General features: G+C 39.4%; 1 protein-coding gene across 2 annotated transcripts in view; it reads left to right on the top strand.

Annotated features, from left to right (window-relative positions):
- commd10 (COMM domain containing 10) overlaps positions 1-23117 on the top strand; it is a 66468-nt gene that overhangs the window by 17178 nt on the left and 26173 nt on the right. The window contains exon 6 of one of the 2 annotated variants that reach the window (XM_085475831.1): positions 18271-18381. The exons of the other annotated variant lie outside the window; for it this stretch is intronic. Coding sequence (XP_085331957.1) covers positions 18271-18366 — 96 coding nt within the window. The 3' untranslated portion in view covers positions 18367-18381. Of the gene's footprint in view, positions 1-18270; positions 18382-23117 lie in introns of those variants that run through there. 2 annotated transcript variants of the gene reach the window in all.

The following is a 23117-nucleotide window of genomic DNA, read 5'->3' as shown; positions in this document are numbered from 1 at the left end:
TGTGTAAAAAGGTAAATAATCACAGAAAGTGCTTATTTTCAAACCTCATAAATTCATATTTTATTTACAATAGAACATTAAAAACATATTAAATGTCTAAACTAAGGAAATGAACATTTTAACAAACAAGGTCATTTCACTTTTGACGGCAGTAGCATGTCTCAAAACGTTGGGAAAGGGCCACATTTACCATTGTGTCACTTCCACTTTTCTTTTAACAGCCTGTAAACGTCTGAAGTCAGTTTCTGGACTTTTGGGAGAGGAAAGATGTCCAAGTCTTTTTTGTTGTATTTTTTATTTCATGATGCATGAAATTTTAGTTGGTGACAGGTCTGGACTGCAGGTCCACCTCTTCTACTGCAAAGCCATGGTGATGTAGTAGCGGCAGTATTTGGTTTATCATTGTCTTGCTGAAATATGTAAGGCTTTCCAAGAAAGAGATGTTGTCTGGATGGGAGCATATGTTTCTCTAAAACCTGTATATACCTTTCAGCACTGATGGCACCTTTCCAAATGTGCAAGCTGCTAGGTCCATAGGCATTAATGCACCCCCATACGATCAGAGATGCAGCCTTTTGAAGTGAGCACTGATAACAAGCCAGATGGTCTCTCTGTAATTTTTAGCACGGAGGACGAGATGTTTTCCAAAAATAATTTCAAATTTTGATTAATCTGACCACAGAACAGTTTTCCACTTTTCCTCAGTTCATTTAAAATGAGCTCTGGCCCAAAGAAGGCAGCAGCATGTTCTTATATAACTTTGCTTGATAGCACTTTAACCAGCATTTTTTGGATCGCACAGCAAACTGTATACACAGTTAGTGATTTCTGGAATCTTTTTAAGAAATCATCAAGTCCGTGCAGTGTTTTCCATCATGCCTGATTTTTAATACAGTGCAAGCCAGAAGTGACGGGGATCCACTATTTTTGTTTAACTTTGTCTTTTGCGCGCAGAGATTTCTCCAGATTCTCTGAATACTTTGATGATATTATACTGTAGACGATAAGTTATTCAAAGAATTTTCAATTTTATGTTTAGGGGCTTTATTCTGAAATTGTTGCACAGTTTGTAGACAGACCATCAGTTTTAAAAATGACCGATTATTGTTATTGTTTTGTTCTATTGTAAATAAGACAAAAGTTTATGAGATTTGCAGATCATTGCATTCTGGGTTTTTTTTATTGTTCGTTTTTTTACATTTTGCAAAACATCTCCGTGTTTTCAAAATTGGGGTTTTAAGTGAAAACTACACTTGACCTGACATTGAATACCTGTTTTTCTCCTTCCTTTTGATTCTTACATTTTTAGGTTTCCAACCAGCCGTGTTCAATAAATAGATTTTGTATTTTGGCATTAACTATAGAACAGGAAAGAAGTGGGAACACTTCATTGTCTCTTCTCATAGCTACAGTATTTGTTGATGACACCATATTTATATCTGGCTTTGTGTTGTTCGGTCGAGATGGAATGTTTTGCTGTATTGGAAGGATCACGGCTATTGTCTCTTGCAAGCTGTACTGTAAACTGCCCCTCAACCCACCCCACCCCATATCTCTTTTTCTGTCTCTCTCTCACACGCACATTTCAGTACTCCCCCTTCTCTTTCCTTGTGTATGAGAGCGACAGTGTCTACATACCATAGGGGCACAGGGTGGCTGCCTTGGTAATCGTCTAGGGCTGCCACATAGCAGAGAGAAGCAGGCCTGCAGTGGTGAATAGCAGCCGTTACTCGTCCTCTGCGAGCCTCTCTCTCTCTCTCCTTAACGGACCCAGCTCATTTACCCATGACCTCCACTCTAACCTTGTGCCAACTTAATACATTAAAATGCCTACTGTTTCAAAATGGAGGCCCTGGCTGAAGGGGTTGAGTGCCTCTCATGCTCAAATCTGGCACACCAAGCCTTAGTTAAGGCCCGTGCTATAAGATGTTGGCTAGCTGCACTTCTTCCTCAACTCACCCCACACACATTTAGATGATTAAGGTTTGACACAGATTTTTTTTTTTAACTGTGCTGTCTCGATATCATGTTGTAGTAAGCAGATTCAGAGGTGAGCATCGGGTCTGATGGAGGAAACTTTAAATTTGCTTGTACAACTTGGGGCTTGTCAAACATGGGGGTTTTATGCAAAAGGAGCCCAAAATTTAGAGCTCTTAAATTAGTTCACATCATGCAGTCAATATATAGTCTTTGCAGCTTTCCCGTGGTAGCTGCACATCAGTGGGAACGTTATTTCCCAGACCTGTTGGAAAGGAGACAGAGTGTATGAGCTTGGCAGCAGAGACTGGTACATGACATGGCATCTTCCCTGTTTCTGCATATCAGGCGAGGGTACCTAGCTGCCACCACCATAATGATCCTGTTATGGCTCACAAGCGGCTCGTGTTCCTTGGCTTGTTTGTCTTGGCGCTTGAGCTGATCGTGTCTCCATTTTCCCTGGCTCGCAGCGTCAAGCCTCCTGATTTAGATGCTCTTAAACATGAGTGTTGTGGGTTTAAAAAAAGAATTTGAGGAAATAACGGACTGTGTTAGATCAGCATGTGGGTGAAAACGCAAGGAACTGCAGCTGTTCGATACAAGCTGATGATGTGAGCTTCTAACAAAGTGTTAATGAGAAGTATATACAAGTAATTAGTGTGTTTCCTGCAGGTGCTCTGCATGTTAGAAAGGACAGCTGTGGAAAAATATCCTGACCTGATTCTCCCAAAATTGTCTTCCTTGGCAGTTTTACTGGTATTAACAATAAGCTCAATGAGTGCAGCTCAGTGAACAAACACTCATTAAGCTTCTACTTTGTCAGGAAGGCACCAGAAGAGCATTGTTTATGTCTGCAGTGCTGCCAGACACATTTAAATGGTTTAATAAAGTCATTCAGTAATTGTTCATGAGAAATTCAAAAGTGGCTTCAAAGTTACACACGACTTGCTTCAGCTCCACATGATGCACAATGCAGTGCCAGCATTTAGTTGCCTTGAGTTTGTGGAAAATAACTTTAGGGTAGATGCCTCTTATAACTCTTTTTTTTTTTTTTAAAGTTAACATTACATCATAAATAAAGTTGGTTTATTGAAGATTTTTGGATAAATACATAAATGTGATCAATACTAATGTTTATGAGAAATAAACGGCTTGTTCTTCGACTGCTGTTTCAGCTGTCGAATGCATTTGAGGTAAAGTAATTCACTAGAAGTACTTGAAATTTTATTTTGAAATGCTTCTGCTGAGAGTTTGAACTCAAAATATGTGCTGAAGATGAGCGCCTTCAGCACTGAGCAAGATTTGTGACTTCTTAACTCAAACCCAATCCAGTGAGTAACTTAGACAAGTGTGATGTTGAAAATTGGACAAACTTTGACTGATTTCAATCGAACTTCTAAAAAGTCTGATTTATTTATTTAGTTTTTAATTAGGGAAGATTTTACTGCTTAAAAATTAAGCTGCTTAAAAACAACATATCAGACTACCCTTGTGCCCTCAACTTAAAAAAAATAATTTAGGCAGTATTCCAAAAAATCTTCTTCACCTGTTTAAGGCATTTTAATTGTATCTCATTGGTGTGGGCATAGCCTAAATGAGCTGAAAGCATTGCGAGGGTTGATCTGAAAATCAGATGCTGAATAGCACTGGATAAATGGTCCACACAGGCAGCATTTCCTCTGCCCACGGATAAGCTGCCAGCTCCAGTCATTCCAGTTCAGGACTCAGTAATTTTTAGGTGCCTAATATGATTTGCGTCCTTTCAGTGTCACCCTCCAACTAAGCAACGTGGGCGGTGTCAACAAACAATGTGAAAGCACCAGGCTACTTCCAGACAGGTGCCATTCTAATAGGATATACTGTACTTGTTGCTTTTTTGCTGTTAAATCTGTTTCCACTTGCACATTAGTTACATTTCTCCAACTACTCTTGCCTTTGTTTACAGTTTGGCCTTTGTCAGTGTTTATAAGTCCTGATGGCCCAGTCGTTTTAAAAAGAGTGTTATATAACTGCCCCAAACCCTGGTTTTGGTGCCAATATCAAGCATCATCAGGAGTACTGACAAACTTGCAAAACTTTAAAGTTGTGCTTTATATACACTCACTGGCTACGAAGGTGTTAGGTACACCTGTTCAACTGGTCTTTAATGGATGTATCTAATCAGCCAGTCACATAGAAAGGTGATTTAAATTACTTGACATTGTTGGTGGCGAACCAACTGGTCTGACTGTTTAAAAAGCTATTGATCTACAGAGATTTTCCTGTACAACCACTTCAGTGGTTTACAGACGCATTTCTGAAACAGAGAAAATATCCAGTGAATAGTAGTTCTATGGGCGAAAATACCTTGTTGATGTCAGAGGAGAATGTCCAGACTTCTTCAATCTAGTGGGAAGGAAACGGTAACCAAAATAGCCTCTTGTTACAACCAAAGTATGCAGGAGTAACTCTGAATGCACAATACATCAAGTCTTGTGTTCACTCAGTGAATACCTGTATACTTGGCCCTTTTTCAGACCCTTTCAATTTTGTAATATTTAATATGCACCTTAATTAATTTAATATATTTCACATTAATTTAAACACACCACTCTATATTGTATTAATTTTCTCACAGTAAAACTTACAGAACAGTATATTTGGGTATATAAAATATGAAGTATTCAGACCCTTTACTTAGTACTTGGTTGTACCGCCTTTGGCAGCACTGACAGACTCAGGTCTTTGTGGAAATTTTGCTACAAGCTTGGCACAGCTTTCTTTTGGGTTTTTTCCTTTTCTTCTTGGCAAAATCAGCCAGACTCTTGGCTGGGATGGGGAGTGTTGATGTACAGACCTTTCTGGGAGTTTATTAATAATACTTTTTTTTTTAAGTTCGAAACCTTGTTTTGCTTTATTTATTTTTAATAAATCATTATCAGTTATCATGATAATTTAACTAATAAAAACAGATTTTTTTAAAGAAATAAATGAATCATTTCATGCAAATGTGACAGTTTTCTACAACCAGAAGTAATCACAGCAAATTTTATAAAAAATCTTACACTTGTGGAACATTATTGCACCGTAGTGAACATATCACAGTCCTGTACTAGTCTTATGCTGTTGCACATGTTTACATATTTATATGAATTATAATCCCAACATCCTTTACTTTCCTTCATCCTCTGATTGTGTTGAACAGAATGAATGAGATGGGGAATGTACCATGTGCAATTGGCGAGGAAGCTATTTTTGGCTGTACTGAAGGATGAGCCAGTTACATCTGAATAGACGAGGAATGATTCTTCCATCAGTGGTGAAAAAGCCACTTTTTTCCCACTCCATCATTGCCGATGTCTCGTCTACACCAATCTAAATGTATCTTACCAACTTTGCAATCACCTATCCTTCTTTTTCCACCTCTTTTTGTCTTCTTCTAACAGGTTATTTTTCCTTGTACCGTCTTAATGAACATATTCCCTTCTGCCTGGCTCCTTCATCTGTGCGATAATTGCAGCAAGCATCTCATTGTTATCAGAAGCCCATGACAATTTGTGTTTGAGAGAATCACATTTGTCACCTGCTATTAACAATATGGAGCTATTTAATTAAGAGGACACAGACTCACAGGAACAGATGTGAGGTTGGTGCTATATGCTGCCATCATTGCATCTTAGTGTTCAGAGAGTGTGTGACTAGAGTGTTCATTATTTGCACCAGTAAATTTTGTTTTCTAGGAAAGGCAAATGTCGGAACTTGAAATAGGTTTATAGATTTAAACACAGAATATTAATTTGTTGATTGTCTTTGTTTAAGATTAACTTCGGTCTGTCTGAACTTCTGCAAATAATAAATTTAAGGGTTCATGTTTTTTGTTGAAGACATGTCCAAACTCACAAACATGCACAGCTACAAACAGCAGGCAGAAGATAAATTCTTAAACTCTCTGTTCATTTTCCACGCAACTGCGAGTACCAACAAGCAGAACACCATGAACACATTTTGAGACTAGAAGTGTTTGCATATACCTCTGTCAGTGTGGTCAGAGGGAACATCTATATTAACTCTGTAAAATCCACATGTATTCACTGGCTAATTATATAAAACAGATGAAAGATTAAGATTAAACATTTCAGTTGATTTAAAAAGAATTGCAGATTATTAATTTTTCTCACACAAATAAGCTTTTCATCTTCTCAGCTCTACAGTTATTCACCTTTGTGCTATGTTCAATATTTGCACTCTGGCTGTTCTCTTATTTGAAATGATCTGTGCCCGCCCCACCCCGTGTTTTAAAGAAAAAGGTGCACAATGTTTCCTTCGGCAGGGTTGAGTGGTTTGCTTGACTAATGCGACAAACCTCTACCTGTGTAGCATGAAGACAAACCTCAGCACACAACAGGTATAAATGTTGCATCTTCCCTCGGAGAATGATTGGAGTTTGAGTTTCTAAATATTGCATGATTGTCCTCATTGTGAGCACGGGGTGATTACAGGTGTCTATCACAACAAAGGAAATATTGCAGTGCGTTGAAAGAGCCTTTGTTTCAGTGTAGACAGCACACTGAGTCATATTTGAACTTGTTTACACGTCTGCCTGTCTGTTTCCTGATAATGTGGGTCAGAGAAAATCCATCAAGGCAGCGAGAAAAAGAGACAGAAAGAAAATAGTATTCCTTATTCCACATGTGGCTGTCAGCCTGCTTGTCAGTCTGTGTACTCTTTTCTGTTATCACAGTCTGTAATACCTCTTATTAGCTCCAGGTCCTAGCTATCCAGCTATATTTTGTTTGCAGCTTTTGCAACCGTGTCAGTTCCCCTGTAGCATATCTGATGGGAGTCGAGCACTCAGTTCTTTGTTTAGAGGCTGCACTATGAATTATAGATACAGGAAGCTCCGCCGATATGTCACCTTCTTAGACTTGGTGGAACACACACTTGAGAGCGCTAGACTCGATGCAGACACACAAACACACAGAGAAGCACACCATTTGAGGTGAATGTGTTCAAACCGAGCCTAAATTGTGTGTATGTAAGTAACAGATGCATAGCAGAAAACTCATAGTGTAGAGACACACAGCAGGTGGTCTCTTGGAGAACTATTCCTTTTTTATTCTGAACGCTTTCCATAGTCACCCACAGCGCTCAAATAAATACCCCCTAGAAATCTATGCAGGTCTTGGTTGTCTTCAGTGATGCTGTCAGAGCCAAACTCATACAAAAAGCACCTCTTATTGACCTTTCTCTCAGAACAGGCTCAGGAATACTTGCAGTGTAATAATCATTAGCCTGTGGAAATAAGCTCGTGGTTTATAGTTCTTTTTCTGAGCTTAACAGATAGAGAAACTTCACACACGTTCTTAACAGGACTTTTTCACACATATTTTCAAACTGGGATGTGGTCCATTTTACGTCGTGTCTGCTGAAATCTTAATTCATGTCTGTTCATTCGTTTTCTTCACTGCCACACTACTACATTATGTTGTGTTGTCTTCTGTTGTTGTTGGACGCCATACAAAAAATTCATGCTGGTAATAACAGCATTGTACGGACTAAGTGAACATCAATCAGGCTTTGTGCTGTATAAGATCTTTTATGAAGGATAGTGTATTTCAGAGTACTTCACAGACGATTGAACAAACTGGTAATTACACACAGTGTTAAAAAAATGAGCAGTTAAGAAAAAGCTTCAAAGAAACCCTTTGTTAAATTAATGAAAAAAGACAAAAAATTGATTAAAATATACAAATTAATTACACTAAAGGTTAGTGAATAAAATAAGAGCAATAAAATTGAAAATACTTGACAGCAAAAGGCGTGACATGTTACAAGTTGTAAAGAAACCCTCAGATACACTAAGATGAACTCATTTATAACAGTTTTACCCAGTCTGTTTGTTAAAAGTGACCATAACTTTGACTGGTGATGGTTACTTTTGCTGTTCTAACAATGACTGCTTTTGTTTCCTTCCCTCTTTTACTGTGATGCGGTGTTGGCTTTGTTTTCTCAGATTTCAGTATTTTACTTGTCTACATTTGCATATTGTTATTGAAATTAGACCCAACTACAAATAAAGTGGTTTCCTTCTTCAACTAGGGTCTTTACTTTATTCCATGGATGTTACATTGCTGGGCAGACAAAATGTGATCTGTATTTCGGGACTGAATGAGCACACTCCCCTAAAGCCTAATGTTGTAGACCTAATTTTAACTCCTTGATGTCGCCAGGTATCAGATCTGGAGCTTCTCCAAAGAAAATAATTTGCAACAGAAGATAAGTATGTCTGGAAATGCACCCACTGGCAATTTCAAAAGAAAAAGATGCATGTTTTGGTTGAGAGCTGCCAAAACCAGGAGGTATGCACATTCAGACAAAGCAGCTGCGAGTTCGTAATAGGAAGCTCAATCCTGAAAGCAGCCCTAGGCCTGCACAGCTCAAGTCTCACTCTTTCTTAATTACACCTCTTAATTTGGCTTCTGGTCCTTGTGCCTGGTCACAAATATTTATTGGAGCATGTTTGAGTAGTGAAATAACAGATACATTCTTACATTTAATGATGTTCTTTTTAATGTCTGTACAAATTGAGTAATGGTAAGTGTGTCTTACTGTGGCAGCAGTTATGTTCTAAGGCCATTAGCCAGCCATGATCTGCTGCGGCACTGCAACTATTTTCTAAATGATATAGGAGGAGAACGGGGAGAACAGAGGAGTAAGCACTTCTGTTATCATCTCCTTGTCAGATCCTCACAACCACAGCCCTCTATTACTCTGCTAATAATAGAGGCAAGCTTTATCGCTAGGATCACTATCACAGTAGGAAAAAAGAGGGAGAATGAAAGAGAGGCTGCTATGCAATATTGACAAAACTCATATTGTCAGAACTGTGTAAAGAAGAAAGGACAATAGACAGGCAGGTAGAGAAGGATGCTGTCACTGTAAGTCTAAAAGCAAGTGCTTATCAATGTTTGATTGGCATCTTAAAGAGGGAACAGAGCTTGGGATAAAAGAGGTGTGTGTATGTGTTTGTGTAGTGAATACCTTGAACATGTGTAGGTGGAAGTAGGTGGAGTCGGACCTTCTCCTGGTTTGAGATGTATCTGATGTTATCAGACTGCATACTGGGGTTCCACCAACCTAGAAAGATAGCTTCACAGCATCTAGCCTCCTGTCAAAGTACGACTCAATCTGTGCTAAATTTGTATCCCTGATGTGGAGATAGGTGCAGATTAGATGCATAGCAGGAAGGAAAATGTTGTTTGTAGTGGTTTTGACTATTTTTTCAGCCGTTAGCTAACGTGCTGATGTGGAACAGGCTGAACGGGAGGATGTTTGTGTAGCTGTCAGAGGAGTTGTTGAAGTTTAGCCTATTTGTGGCGATGGGAAAGTCATTTTGAGGGAAGAGACATTTATTTTATGTCAAATATTTCTCTGATTGGAATTTAACATTTAAGCCTCCGAGTCCATTGTGCGTGGTGTTTATTTTTGTGCTCAGCAAAGTTAAACAAGAATTTATGAGGTTATTTTTAATGTCCAGGATTATGTAGTGACATTTCCTTGGGTTATTCTAGTGCTTTGATCATTAGAATGAGCCTTTTCTGTATTGTCTGGAGCAAAAACTCTCACAGAACTTGTATAAGTGTCGGTAGTTCTGCACTGTCAAGCAGTTCTGCAGAGTCTGTACAGAGGCAAAATATGAAGGCTTTGAACACACACAGACACACATACACACACTCACAAAATCAGTCTGTCTCCTTCTGAAATACATACATATGCAAACACACACTGTCCATCTTCATTTTCCTCTCTCAAACATACCACATCCACAAACAATCACACACAGACACACTGAAAAAGTCCCTTTGGTCATATATTCTCTTTGCTGTGTCAGGGTGTGCTGGCTGTCTCTGAACGTACTTACACTCTGTGTGCGCGCACGCTCGCAGAGAAAGCATAAGTGCGCATATGTGATCACCAAAATGTGGTCTGTATGTAGACAAGTTGGGATTGTTGTCTGTATATTTGAGAGAGTATATCAGAAAGTTTCTTGTCAGTTATAAATAATAGAGAGAGCCTAATCTGAAAGTGAAAGCCGTCAGATTGACAGTGGTGCCTTTCATGGTTTGGTCTTTTAAACAATGAAAACCAATTAGGTGGGTCAGGAGCCTTGGGAGCAAGACGGAAAAGAATCCGATGCCACCGTTCTGTCATCAGCGGCGTCAATCATCACTTGGGAACGGCTAACACACTCTTTATTTCTCTCACGCTCACACATGAAAGAGGTTTATACACATATTCAGGATCTACAACTGCACTGAATCTTTTAGTTATTTGGGTTGCTCTGTAGCAAAATTTGGATTCAGCCATCAAAGCGATCGGTAAGAAAGCTTTTGGAATGTAGCAAAGCAACAAATTAGATTTCAATCTTCAGTCATCTCAGTTTAGTCATTTAAGTAAATGTCCCCACGGTAGCTGAAGGCATATCAATGAATTTGTTTTGTTTCCCTGCGTCTGCTACTGAAAACAAAGAAGTACATTTATTCGATTATGTCTGAATGTACAATTGATTATCAACACCTCACCGGACACTTTGAGGTAGTCTGATCTTTTTTCTGCAGCCTTTAAGAATTCAAGTGACATCCAGCAAAAACACACCATATCGCTTATTGCAGTTCACTTACATATTATGGTTTTATAAAAACAGGCTGGTACTTGCACATGTATTGGTTCTTTTTACAGTGTCCTCAAAAAAACATTTACACTGACTAATAAACTGCTCTACCGGGTTCTGGGCGGTTCTTGGGCACCTGGAGCCCTGGGAGCCTGATCTCTGCTCGCACCAGTCGACTCTGGTCCTCTGGGACTTCCACCCCTTGGCCGTGGCTCCTTCTCTTACTAGGATGGGAGCACAGATATCACCGAGATGTGTGGCCTTAGGTCTTCGGTACTCTTGGGGTTTGTGGATGGCCCAGTTCTCCTGCATCCATCTCTGTCTGCCTCTGGCTCCTGGGGGGGGGTGCATTTTTGTGGAGTGCCACCCTCAATTTTAAGTACATTTTGTGACAAAGTCACATACACACGCAACACTCAACACTCTTTCTCTCTCACACACACACACTCAAGCTTTCTTTCCTGCGAGGTGTAGATTTTTGTCTCACAACATTGCCTTTGCTTCACCAGGAAGCAAACAAGTTTAGAGGAATTAGGTCGTGGCAATATCTAGATGGTACACAGATTGTATGGAAAATAGACAAAGCTATTGGTTCTGATTTATTAATGTGCAAATAGTGGTAAGAACCAAATACACAAGTGTGCACCTTTCATAAATTCGGCGGTAATTTTGTGTACACACTTGTTATTTGCACAGGATAAGAAGATTTCTACACACATATTAGTAAATGAGGGCCATTAAGCTCTTGCTGCTAGGTGCACTGAAGCTACACCCTTTGCATTCAAAACATTTTAATACCTAATGCTACAGTCACAGTTAGGACTGGGCCATATCATACCGTTCACGGTAATACCAGTATAATGTTGGGCAATGATAAGAAAGTGAAATATCGCGATAGAATATGGGTAAAACGCGCATGCGCAGTGCCTTTGTTTTCATTCGCACATGGCGGAAAAAGCATGGCGGCAACGGAGAATGAGAAGGGCGAAAGCGGATCGTTGAATGAAATAGATGAACCAGAACTGGTTTGAAAAAATGAACTTCAGTGGTGTGGAACTGGTTTGGCTTTCATCCGTCAGATACACACCAAAGCACTATTTTTGGTAGAGCATGCAAGCGGGCCGTCATTATTACCATGTTTTTCAGAAAATAAGGCACACTTAAAATCAATCCTTTGATTTTCTGAAAAATCGTATAATCCCGTGTGTCTTATGTATGAATTCTGGTCGTGCTTACTGACCTCGAACCCATTTTATGTCGTACACGGCGCTTGAAAATCTGTCAAAAAATGTTTTAGTACGACTTTGCTAAGCTACGAAGCCCCTCCGCTTGATGGATTGTCGCAGCATTACGGCTACTGTAGTCAGGAGCCTCGCGGAGTGATATGTACTGTGCTTCAACATAATATTACGGTATTGTGTGTGTGTGTATAACCTCTTTTTAAGTTTTGTGGATATTATACATGGTTATGATGAGGACCTGTCGGCCAATTTCCACTGGAAATGCCTTTTGGTTAAACTGTCAGCAAGGAATTTGCATTTGCACTGTTAAATTTTTATATAGCTTTAATGCACATAAAAAACAGCTGCTTGTTTAAGTGAAAATATATTGATGGGTTTTTTTGCACTAATAAAGTTGTGGAGTTGTAAAGTATTTGCAAATTTTCAAATATATATCGTGATAAATATTTTTGGCCAAATTGCTCTGCCCTAGTCACAGTAGGGAAAACAGAGGTTGGAAACTGTGGCATGACCAAAGTTACTGTGACCAATTATCAAGACTACGATAAAACAATAATATGACTAGTAATATGTCCGCTATCCAGTCAAGTTGGCAGTTATATGAGAACTGTTTCTGATCATACAGCGATTGCGGTAACTTTGTGGAAATTGCAAATGTATTGCATCTGTATGCATAGAAATTCTCATTAAACGGGACTTCGCAGTAACTTCAGCCAGAAACTCATACAACCAGTTGACAACCAGTTCAGCAAAGTCCGTTATTGAAAAGAGATGCGTCATAAATGAATTGTGGTGCACACACTGACTGAATGTTTAGGACAGTGTCTGCATTTATAAACTAGACTGTGATTATTTGCAAATCTTCGTCAGTCTGTCTGAAGGTGATTACAGTCAGTTCTCAAACTGCGACTGTTTGAAGACAGATTTAGTCCGACCAGGTGAGCCATGCAGTTGTCTTGTGAGTCAACCTCTGGACAACCACTTGTTCACCCCAAATGCCAGCAGTCTGTTGCTGAATGTGGACATAAATTAATTGTAATTACTGTGCAAACACCAGTTATTCCTAATCACGAGGGAGTTGCCATCCTGTTTTTACTCTAGTGTGGCTGAGCCATAATGCTGGTTTCTGATAAATACGACCACGAAGGCAGCTGTTCAAAATTTGATGTTAATTTGAACTTTGGTAACTTCTGGCTTTTAGGTCATCTTTGGGATGGATTGCCAGTAGTTTCTATGATAAGGTCCAGGTTCCACACAAAGCTGCACTCTGAACTAGTGTGATAGTGATGGCCTTTATTCTCTTTCTCTGAGCTGTGTCAGTTTGACCGTTCAGCCAGCCAAATGTGCCATCCTCATCAAGGTGCTCAGCTTTGCCCTTTTCAATAATTCATCCCCAAATTTGCAGGGAGGAGTCGATGTTAGTCTAACAGTTAGCCATACAGGGGAACGCTTCTAATTAGAGTGACATGCAGTCCCTATCGGTCAGCGTTAAATGTCATTAGAATAGCAGCCAAATACCATGTGTGTGCTGTTTAAAGCGAAGTCACAGCCGCTAGATTGAAAGTGGCAGTGTAAACTGTGGCTGACCTGACAGGGATGAATATGATTACAAGTGCAACACTCACATACACTCACTGCCAGGCTCACTTTATAAACATGAGCCATTCACTCATGCTCATTCATACAAATAGAGTATAAGCCTGTGAGCTTGCATATTTCTAAATGTTGTCTTTCTTTTCTCCCCATTTTCTTTCTCTCACGTATTCCTTTTGTGAATTTCTTTAAAACAGCCACATAAACTACACGAGACAAATGATAATGAACCGAGGCATTTTTAGCCCTCCACCACTTCCCTCATCCCCAGCAATAAGTAATGTAACACTTTAGTAGGCAGTGTATTCTCTTGGAGCTAATTAGAGATTAGACAAACACACACACAAAGACACAGATGCTCATAATGCACACATGTATACATGCAAAGAGCAGCCATAGTGCTGTGAAGAGTTATAATTACAAAGTCTAATTCCTGTGCTGTTTTACATTATTTATAAAGCATACAGGGTGTCACACTGACCTTCCTCTAATGATGGTGCACACACATGCATAGACTCACACGCTCTCTCATGTTCAAACATTATGTGCAAACAGATGTGCAGTGCACACACTCCGCACTTGTTGGTTTCTTTGTGTTTGCGAGGACACATTCATCGGGATGCGTACCCTAAACTTTATGCTTTAGGTACAGATAAGCAACGTAGAAGAAAATACACACACATCCATACCAAGAAAACACAGGGAAGGTATTGGGCTCAAAGCAAGTCAACATTTTGAATGCAAAAAAAGCCACAGGTCACACATCAGAAGGCTCCAGTTTCACCTCTTTATTGCAGCTGTAACATTTCTAGCACACATGCTTTTCATCACACAAACAAGGTACAGGTGCAGTGAGGTCCTAAAGTATTTGGACAGCACAAAGTTCTGGTAATATTTGGTGATTTTGTCTCTAGACCATCAAGATGTGATTGGAGTGCATTTAACTTGAAGGGTTTAATGTAAGTATTGAATTAACTGTTGAGGAATGAGTGATTTTTATACACAGTCCCACAGTTTCAAGGGCTGAAAAGTTAATTGGACAATTAAGCAGTCATGAGGTCCAGGTGAAGCATGTTCCCTCATTATTTCATGACAAGTTAAGCAGATAGAAGATCTGAAGTTGGATCCAAGCGTTGAACTGAATTCTCCAAAGAAATGTCAATGAAAGTGAAGGAGGCCATCATTAGACTGGACAAAATAAAATTTTATTTAATTAATTTAATTGTCATATTTCTTGTTTATTTAAAAAGAAAAAAGGAAAGCCCTTCAACTGTGACTATATAAACGGATTTATGTCCCCACTAAATGAGTAATGCATACACACACACACACACACACACACACACACACACACACACACACACACACACACTCAGCTGTAATTCCCCCTAGTGCTCTGAATATATCCCCCATTTTAAAGCAACTATAAAAGCCTTCCAAGTGGCTCCCAGCTGTGACTTGGTGATGGTTCAACAGCTTGAAGGTTGCATTAATTTTCAGTTTGTATAATGTGTTGTTGAGAGCCAAATAAAACTGACACTGTCGCATGAACTGTAACAAAAAAATAATTTCCCCCAGGGATCAATAAAGTATTCTGATTCTGATTCTGATGAAAGACAGCCAACTTATTGTTTAAAGAAGGGCAGTAGCTGTTGGCACTGTTTTTCAGTATTAGCATTAGCATTGTACAGTTGATATGAATGGCGAAGGATTACCATTGAAGATATCTGACAGTGCAGATGTGGCGTTCAGCTCGATATTTGATGTGTAGGTAGATTCAGTGCACATGGCTCTAGCTTAGCTGTTTAAATGATTGCCAGTAGCAGAGATTATGTACTGTAGTTTGACATTTTTTTCTCTTAAATCTGTGCTATTCTCCTACACAGTTTTGTTCATACCATTTGTCACTGTGCAATTGCACAGAGTGAACAATGTAGAAGATGACAGCTTGTCAGATAGGCCAGAACATGCCAGTGTTGGTGGGTGTTGAGAAGTAATCCTCATTGTTCTAAGTCTAGTACAAGTGTCAGAACCCACTTGTTTATGTAGGCGTCTTCTTCCTCTACGTTTCACAGACTTTGGCCCCTTCATATATATATTTAAGTTTCTGTACAACAGCAAAACGGGCAACCTTTCTTGGACATGTAATATACACATGTTGGTGTTGCACATCTTTTTACACAAACAACTTGCAGCGGTTGTTATTGATTAAATGCATCCTGCAAGTGATTCCCCCCCCCCCCCCCCCCCCCCCCCCCCCCCACACACACACACATCCTGTTGTGCATGTCAGGAAAACTGGACGCCGTGTAAACAAAACTCCTGGAATTTAACTTTGCCTGCAGCTTTGAGAGTAAAGCCACAGAAAGCAAAGGTTACCAGAGCTAAATGTCACATGCCCCAACTCTCCAAGGCAATATTAAACTCGCTTTGCATGAAGTTGATATTGTTTTCAATTTTCTCCTAGATATAGAGAAGTAGGTTAAATAAAGACAGAACAGAAGAGAGAGGAAAAACTTTACTTGTCCTCTCTGCATTCGCTTTCACTGTGTGTGCCATTTTTCTCTCACACCGTGTTAGATATTGGGAATACTCCTGCTGTTGCCCTTGACCAAGGAGCTGGAGCTGGCCACTGGGTGCTGCACTGTGAGTGCCTGCTGCCTCTAATTAGATTGGATGGGTCAAATGAAGAAGACAAATTTCCCCAAGGAGCATGTAACATATCTAACATTACTTAAAGACTTAAAGTGTGGAGGCTTGTGGTGTCTCTTATGATATTACTCATTTTATATATAAATATATACATATATTAAAAGTCTCTTTATGTTAAGCAATATTAATGACAAACTCTCTCAGTTAGGAACCTCTGATGATGTAGATAGATGATCCTGGCTGAATTTTCTGACATGCTTGTTAATTTCTTTGGCTGCCTTCTGCTAAGCGAAGCCCATTTTAGTGTAGTAATTTTAATTTGTGAGAATGTTTTTCTCTGTCATGCTACAGCACACCCACCTTTTCTCCTTCCAACTCAGCCTCCCTTTAACACACACACACGCGCGCACACACACACATTAATAACATGGCACAGGGCGTAATAAGTTATTTCAGAGTGTTTGTTTACTGTATGAGATACATGGGTCACCAATTAAGCCAGTGGGAGTGGTTCACATTGCTCATCTGATAAACACGCTGGCAAAGGGTGAGAGAACAATGGACCAAGAACTAAAGTGTCTGCATGTCTTTTCATGTTGCCTCATTCTTGGAATGGCTCTCCATTCTCTGTTTTTTTTTTGTTATCAGAGATCTTATGTAAATTTGAGGAACAGGAAGATTTCACAGCGTACTTTTTTGTCTATGACATGACTCATCACAAATTTGTAGTTAACCACGTTATAATAATAAACACAGTCTAGATTCTTCATTGACTGTTCTTTGTTTTTAAGAGAGACAAACATGACAGTTAGCCGTGAAATGACAGCAACGAAGTAAACAAACAGCTGATATATGGAGTTAAAACAGTTGGTAAAGGATCTTTTTGTTTTGTCTTATTAACACTGAGAAACATAGTCAATTACATCATTTTGAGGCAACTGAGGAGAAAAAAATAAATGGTCCTGTTCTTTGTTTCTTGAAATCATTTTGGCAAGAATGTGCTTTTTATGCATTGCTTTTCACCGACTGGATAGGATTTAGATGTGTTCAGCATCTTATTTGAATAAGGTGTCGGCTTCTTGTAAGCTTCACCCTGCTCTATTTACTGGTCTGGTAGCCTTTTGACAGATTTCATAAAGCACTTTTACAATAATGTCCATTAAGCACAATTTTTCTTTCTGCTGCAGCCCTCTGGGAAAATGACTCCAGTCTAAAGCAGACTTTTGTTTGGGATTGATAAATTCCCTTGTGTGTGTGTGCGTGCGTGCATTTGTGTGCGTGTGGTAATGTGCTTGCTTGAGTATGCATGTCAGTGTCATTGTGACTGCCACGGGGCTGATAGCAGAGAGAGGAGTTGACAGTAGCTTCTCCTCAGCTTTGCCCGTAGACCTGGGAAACCTCGATAAGACACCCAGCCTCTGAAGGCTCTAAAAAAGACACATTGGTGTGAAGAGCAGTATGAAGAGATAGGTTAGTGAGGAGGAGGAGGAGGAGAAAGGAGATGAGGAAAGGAGGAGGGTGGCAAAGGGGGTGGCAAGGATGGAAAAATCATTTTGGCAGTTGCTTCCAAGAAGGCTGTTTCCTCTCTCTGCTATTACGTCAAAAAAAAAAGTCTCTGCAATCCTTTTAGTCACAGCAGAGATGGGAGAAACCCTCAGAGGGAGAGAGTTACCCCAACATACACCCCACATTTTAACACTTCATCTTTGTCACCATTGGTTTAATATTTAGTTAATTCTATCTGAAGGCATGTTTCACTCTTGCTTTTACAGTTTTTAAACCTACAAAGTTATCTGGACTATCTCAAATTGGATGGCTGTCACATTAGTCTAAGGGTTGAGTTCATATTTTGTACCTGCAGCATGGAATAAAGTTTCTTATTAACACTGACACCACAAAGACTTTTAAAGTTGGATAGCACCTGAACGCACCCACGCAGGTAAATGGTTCAGCTTGGAATTGCATTTCCAGCAAGGCACTTAAGTTGACAGAAGTCATCCATTTTTGAAAGAGACAGCACGCAACCTGGACTCGAAACATCGGAAAACCTTTCATAGACCTTTCTAAAATTTGCGAGATGATGAAATGCCTTCAGCAGCAAGCATATTTGACCTGAGATCGTGAAAGCCTGGCTGAAAAACAACTCTTGCATTTCAGGAGGCTCAGCAGAGGCTACGCGTCTACTGTCTCCCACATCTTGGAAGCAGCCATCACGACTTGAGTGTGGAGACAGGAATGGTTAAAGGTGGTTGAGGTGTGTGTCTCTCCGAATGGGTGGCATATGCAGGCGTGCATGTGTAAGCGCACGGGCATGTGTTGTTTCTGCGTAATAAGTGTGTGGTTATGGCTGTTAGTGTGAGATGGATGGGATACTATTTAGTGTTTATTTGTCTGTGCATGAGCCTTTGTGTGCTTTAAGGTTAGAAAAACATGGGTTGATGGATGGATGGAGGAGCTGAAGCAGGGGAAAAGACATTAAAGGGATTGACAATAAAGACGAGACACTAGATATGTTTTGATTTGGTCATGAAAGACTAAAAGATAGCGGTGGAATCTGGATGGCACCTGAAGCTCCTTTCCCACCTTTTTTTCCCCCGTTCTCTCTCTCTGTGCGTTTACTTTTTCATACTTCAAGGATAAAGTACAATCAAAGCTTTCATATCTTTCTTCCCCCCTCTGTGAGATGTTGAAAGAGAGAAACAGAAACTAGGCTACTGCATTGGGATGAGCTGAGTCTGTGATGTTATTTTATGGGGTTGAATTTTATTTCAGGAATGCATCATTTTAAAGCATGCTGAAATTGTGACATATGTTCCCTTTGCATGTGAAATTATTCAGTTAATCTGAATAATGAATGAATGAATGTTTACTCTTCTATTTAGACTAGGTGAGGAGGTTGGGATCTTTTTCACAACAATATTTAAATAACTAGTAAAATACTGATTAGGTAAACTGGGGGGAATATAATTGTTTGATTCCATGCTGAATTTGCAAGTTTGCTCACATTCAAAGAAATAAACAGTGTCTAAGTTTTATGGTAGTTTCATTTTAATGGAGAAAGACTTGATTGCAAAATTGATTTGCATGCTACTATTTGACCTCTAAGCAAAAGATGACTCTTGACTGAAACTTTTTAAATCTTTTTGATTTCTTGGCAGCTGCTTTCAGCTCCCTCCACAGATTTTCTATAGGATTCAAGTCTGGAGACTGGCTGGGCCACTCTGTGATCTCAATAAGCTTCTTCTTTTAGCTCTGCCTTTGTTGTCTTGGCGGTATGTTTTGGGTCATTGTTATGTTCTGGGTGAAAGAAGGAGGTTCTTGTTCAGAGCTCCAGACCGAGTGAGACTGACGGTCATTTTATATTTATTTAAGTTCCCAAATAATCGCACCAGGCGTTGTCACCTTCTCACCAAGCTTATTGCTGATGGATATTCCAGCCTTGTGCATTAGTTGATTGTAATCTTTGTGCCACATGGGCACATGGCCAGTCCACAGGAGCTGGATATTCTGTCTTTCTCCATTAAAATGAAATCATAAAAATTATTTTCTTGCACGTGACCAAACTTATAATTCAGTATGATGCAGTGGATACAAATAGTTTTTTTTAAATAGAATAATTAATAATTATTATAATTTAACTGTTTTGCCACTGTATATCACTATATGACATCCAGTATGAAATATTGAAGTTAAAATGAGTTCACCTACAGCACTGGAAACATTAACTGTTGGTAAATGCTCAGCAGATGCCTTTTTTAAGATTGGAGGTGAGATTGAACTTGTTTCCTTGCATCATAACCGTGTAACCTCCATCTGCTAAGGAAGATCATGTGATACGATTGAAAATGTGGACACCTCTGCTATCTTACTGGCTCCTGTGTTGAGAATGTTTTGTCTATCGAGTTGATGTTTAATGTGATTTCTACTCAAGTTCATGAGAATTCTGATCAAATCAGGATAATATGGGAATAAAAGCTGGTTTGAGTTGACGATTAAATCCAAACTTTGAAATAGCGTCTTGCTGTATGTGTTAAATGTGAAGCAAGAGCTCAAAGCAACTCAGCTTATCTTATCTTGGTTTATTTTAGCTCAGCTTAGCTTGGTGTAGGAAGCAGTTTAAAACAGCTATCCTGGCTCAGTGAAAAACTAAAACAAAACTGCCAGCAGACACCTTTAAGGCTGTCTAATTATTACATTTTATCTCATTTGTATAACAAATAGAAAAGTAGGGATGGGTACCAGTATCCGGATGGCACCGGTTCTGACTTAAACGGTAGTAACCAGACCAAAAAGCAGCGCACATTTCGGTGCTTTATTTCGGTGCATTTCGGTTTATTTCAGCAAAAGATGCAAACTCAGCAGCCTGCAACAAGTGCTTTAAGCTGATACTGTGCAAAGGAGGTAACTCCTCAAATCTGATGAAACACCTGGCGACGCATAGCGTTTTTTTAAAAGCCGAGAAAAGCACCGTATTTAATAGCTTGCTGCAAGAGGTCACACTGAGCACATCTACTGCGGGTGTGGTGCCTGTTATCGGACCCGGAGTTAGCAACATCCCCCAAGAACCCGAAGAGGAGAGTCCTGGCCCCTAGCCCTGCCAGTGTAGCAGAAATAATGACGGGTGATGATGGCAGCAGCAGCCGTTCTTCTCTGGAACAGTAGCTTAATGTTGTTCGTGTGTAATTTACGTTGAGTTGGCTAACCACTTATTAAATTAATGCATGTAAGGTGAACTAGCAAACACCGTGGTAGTTACATGCGGCTGTCTTCTTGTTTGATGGCAGGTACTCCCTCCACCCTGGCCAAAAAAGCTAAAATGACCAAAGAAAAAGTGGAAAACAGCTAAACATGAGAGGTTTTTGGACAAAGTTGGTGTTTTTTTTTGTTTTTTTTTTTCCATTGATTAAGCACTGCTTCCAGCCAAGAGTGATACCATAAATCCCCTATAGCTGCAGAAAAGGCTAACATTGTTATCCTTTTACAAAAAAACAGCTAAACATGAGAGGTTTTTGGACAAAGTTTGTGTTCTTCATTCTTTAAGCACTGGTTTGAGCACCGTTTAAGCACCGGCACCGTTTCAAAAGTAGCGGTTTGGTACTGGTATCGGATAAAACCTAAACGATACGCATCCATATAGAAAAGTAGTTATGACTATTTATACTTTGAGAGGTATTGAAAAAAACTTCTGAAAAGAACTTACCTCCCAAAATGCCCATATTTATTTAATATTACACAGCAAGGGTTATAAGTCAACTCGATTTCTTGCTTTTACCATAAACTATTGTGGCTGCTCTCTGAGAAACATAAAATATACTGCAAGACGCAATTGTTTCACTTTGAATGAACCGTATTGCACAGGTTGAGCTCATTATGTTGTAAATCAGTGTTCTCACTGTCAGCAGTGGTGCTGCCTGTATGGTTCATTTATCATTTAATTCCAACTGTAGTCTTACTGACATACTCCTCGGGGAGAGGAGAACACTACTGCATGAGAGCTGAAGTTAATTCATTTAATTTTGTGAGAGTTGAGAAGGTTAAAATGTGAATTTTAATTATTGCACTGCAAGTTATCACAATCTGTAGGCTGTAGTTAAAGTCCAGTGTATCTTACACCACTAACTCCATGTTAATTATATTGTTTTGGTGTCCGACAGGTCTCTGTTTTTATGTGAGCTACAGAGCAGCACAGAAATCTTACTACTCAGACAACCTTTGCAAATATTCCTACGTGTTCGAGAAATCATTTCAAGTACCAAACTGCTAGACTGTGGACAGCTTTTAAAGCCGAAATCAAAATCGATATCCAGTATTGTTAAAAACATATTACTGCCAACCCGCCTATTTTCTTATTCACTTATCCGATTCATTCATGTTGTGCTGGGGTTAATTTGAATGGTAGCTCTTACATTTTATTTTTTAACTTAAAGTAGAGCTGGGCGATATGAGATTTTTTCATATCACGATATGTTTTTTTCCATTTCAGGCGATAACGATATCTATCTCGATATAAGCCAAATAACTATATTTGTAAGATTTAAATGTGCCGTTGCTCACAAGTAAAATGTGAAATAATCAGCAGCTTGTTTTTATTTAAATATTTATTTCCCATAATAAGTTCGACAGGGTAGATGTACTTAAGGAACATGAGACTTTTTCAGATAAATAAAGGCAAATATTGCAAACTACACAAAAGGCAGCCGCTAAAGCGTTTAAGTTTCAAAATAGAACAAACGAAACAGACTAAATTGTCAATTCCACTTAGAAACAAAATATTAATTCTAAAAATAAATCTTAGTTTGTTTTACAGAAGAACAGACAAAACTGACTAACTTTTGTCAATATCAAATAAACTGAGAACTAAAAGGAAATTCTCAATCTCTCCTTGTTGTATAGCTGAGCTTTTCAAACAGTTTTAACAGTTACTTTAGTCTGACAAAAGCCGAATGACGAATTAGCGCTTCCAGTCAGAGACTGAGGCTACGTCCACACGTACACGGGTATTTTTGAAAACTGAGATTTTCCGTTTTCGTTTTAAAAAATAATCCCGTCCACACATAAAGGCAGAAATGAAGGAAAACGCTGCTATGAACATGCCAAAGCAGCAGGTGGCGCTAGATTCCTAACCGTGCAGAAATGTTGGCCAATCAGAAGTCTAGAAGCCTCGGTGGGAAAAAGTAAACAAAGCTGGGGCACAGAAGCAGAACCGAGTCGTATGTGTGGACGGACAGTAACTGTGTGTATATGTAAGCATTTAAACACTGCAGAGAGTAGAATTAACAGTAACAGTATTGTAGAAATTCATTTCACCGAAACAATAACGTGGCGCACAGTGTGACGCATGCACCAGTTTATTGTATTTCCAGACTTGCTTTCGGCACAATTTACAGTGCACGCTACTGTTTTTTGTCAGACTTGAAATAGCCGAAATACCTTCAAACTACGGAACTTCTATGGCTCTTCCGTTCGACAATCTCTCCGGCATTGGAACCATCATCTGTTTTCTC

This window comes from Copadichromis virginalis, linkage group LG12 (assembly GCF_057382275.1).
Source record: "Copadichromis virginalis isolate Kocher_CV1m ecotype Utaka linkage group LG12, C_Virginalis_male_GT1.1, whole genome shotgun sequence".
Lineage (NCBI taxonomy): Eukaryota > Metazoa > Chordata > Actinopteri > Cichliformes > Cichlidae > Copadichromis > Copadichromis virginalis.
This window is presented reverse-complemented; position numbering and strand designations above follow the sequence as displayed.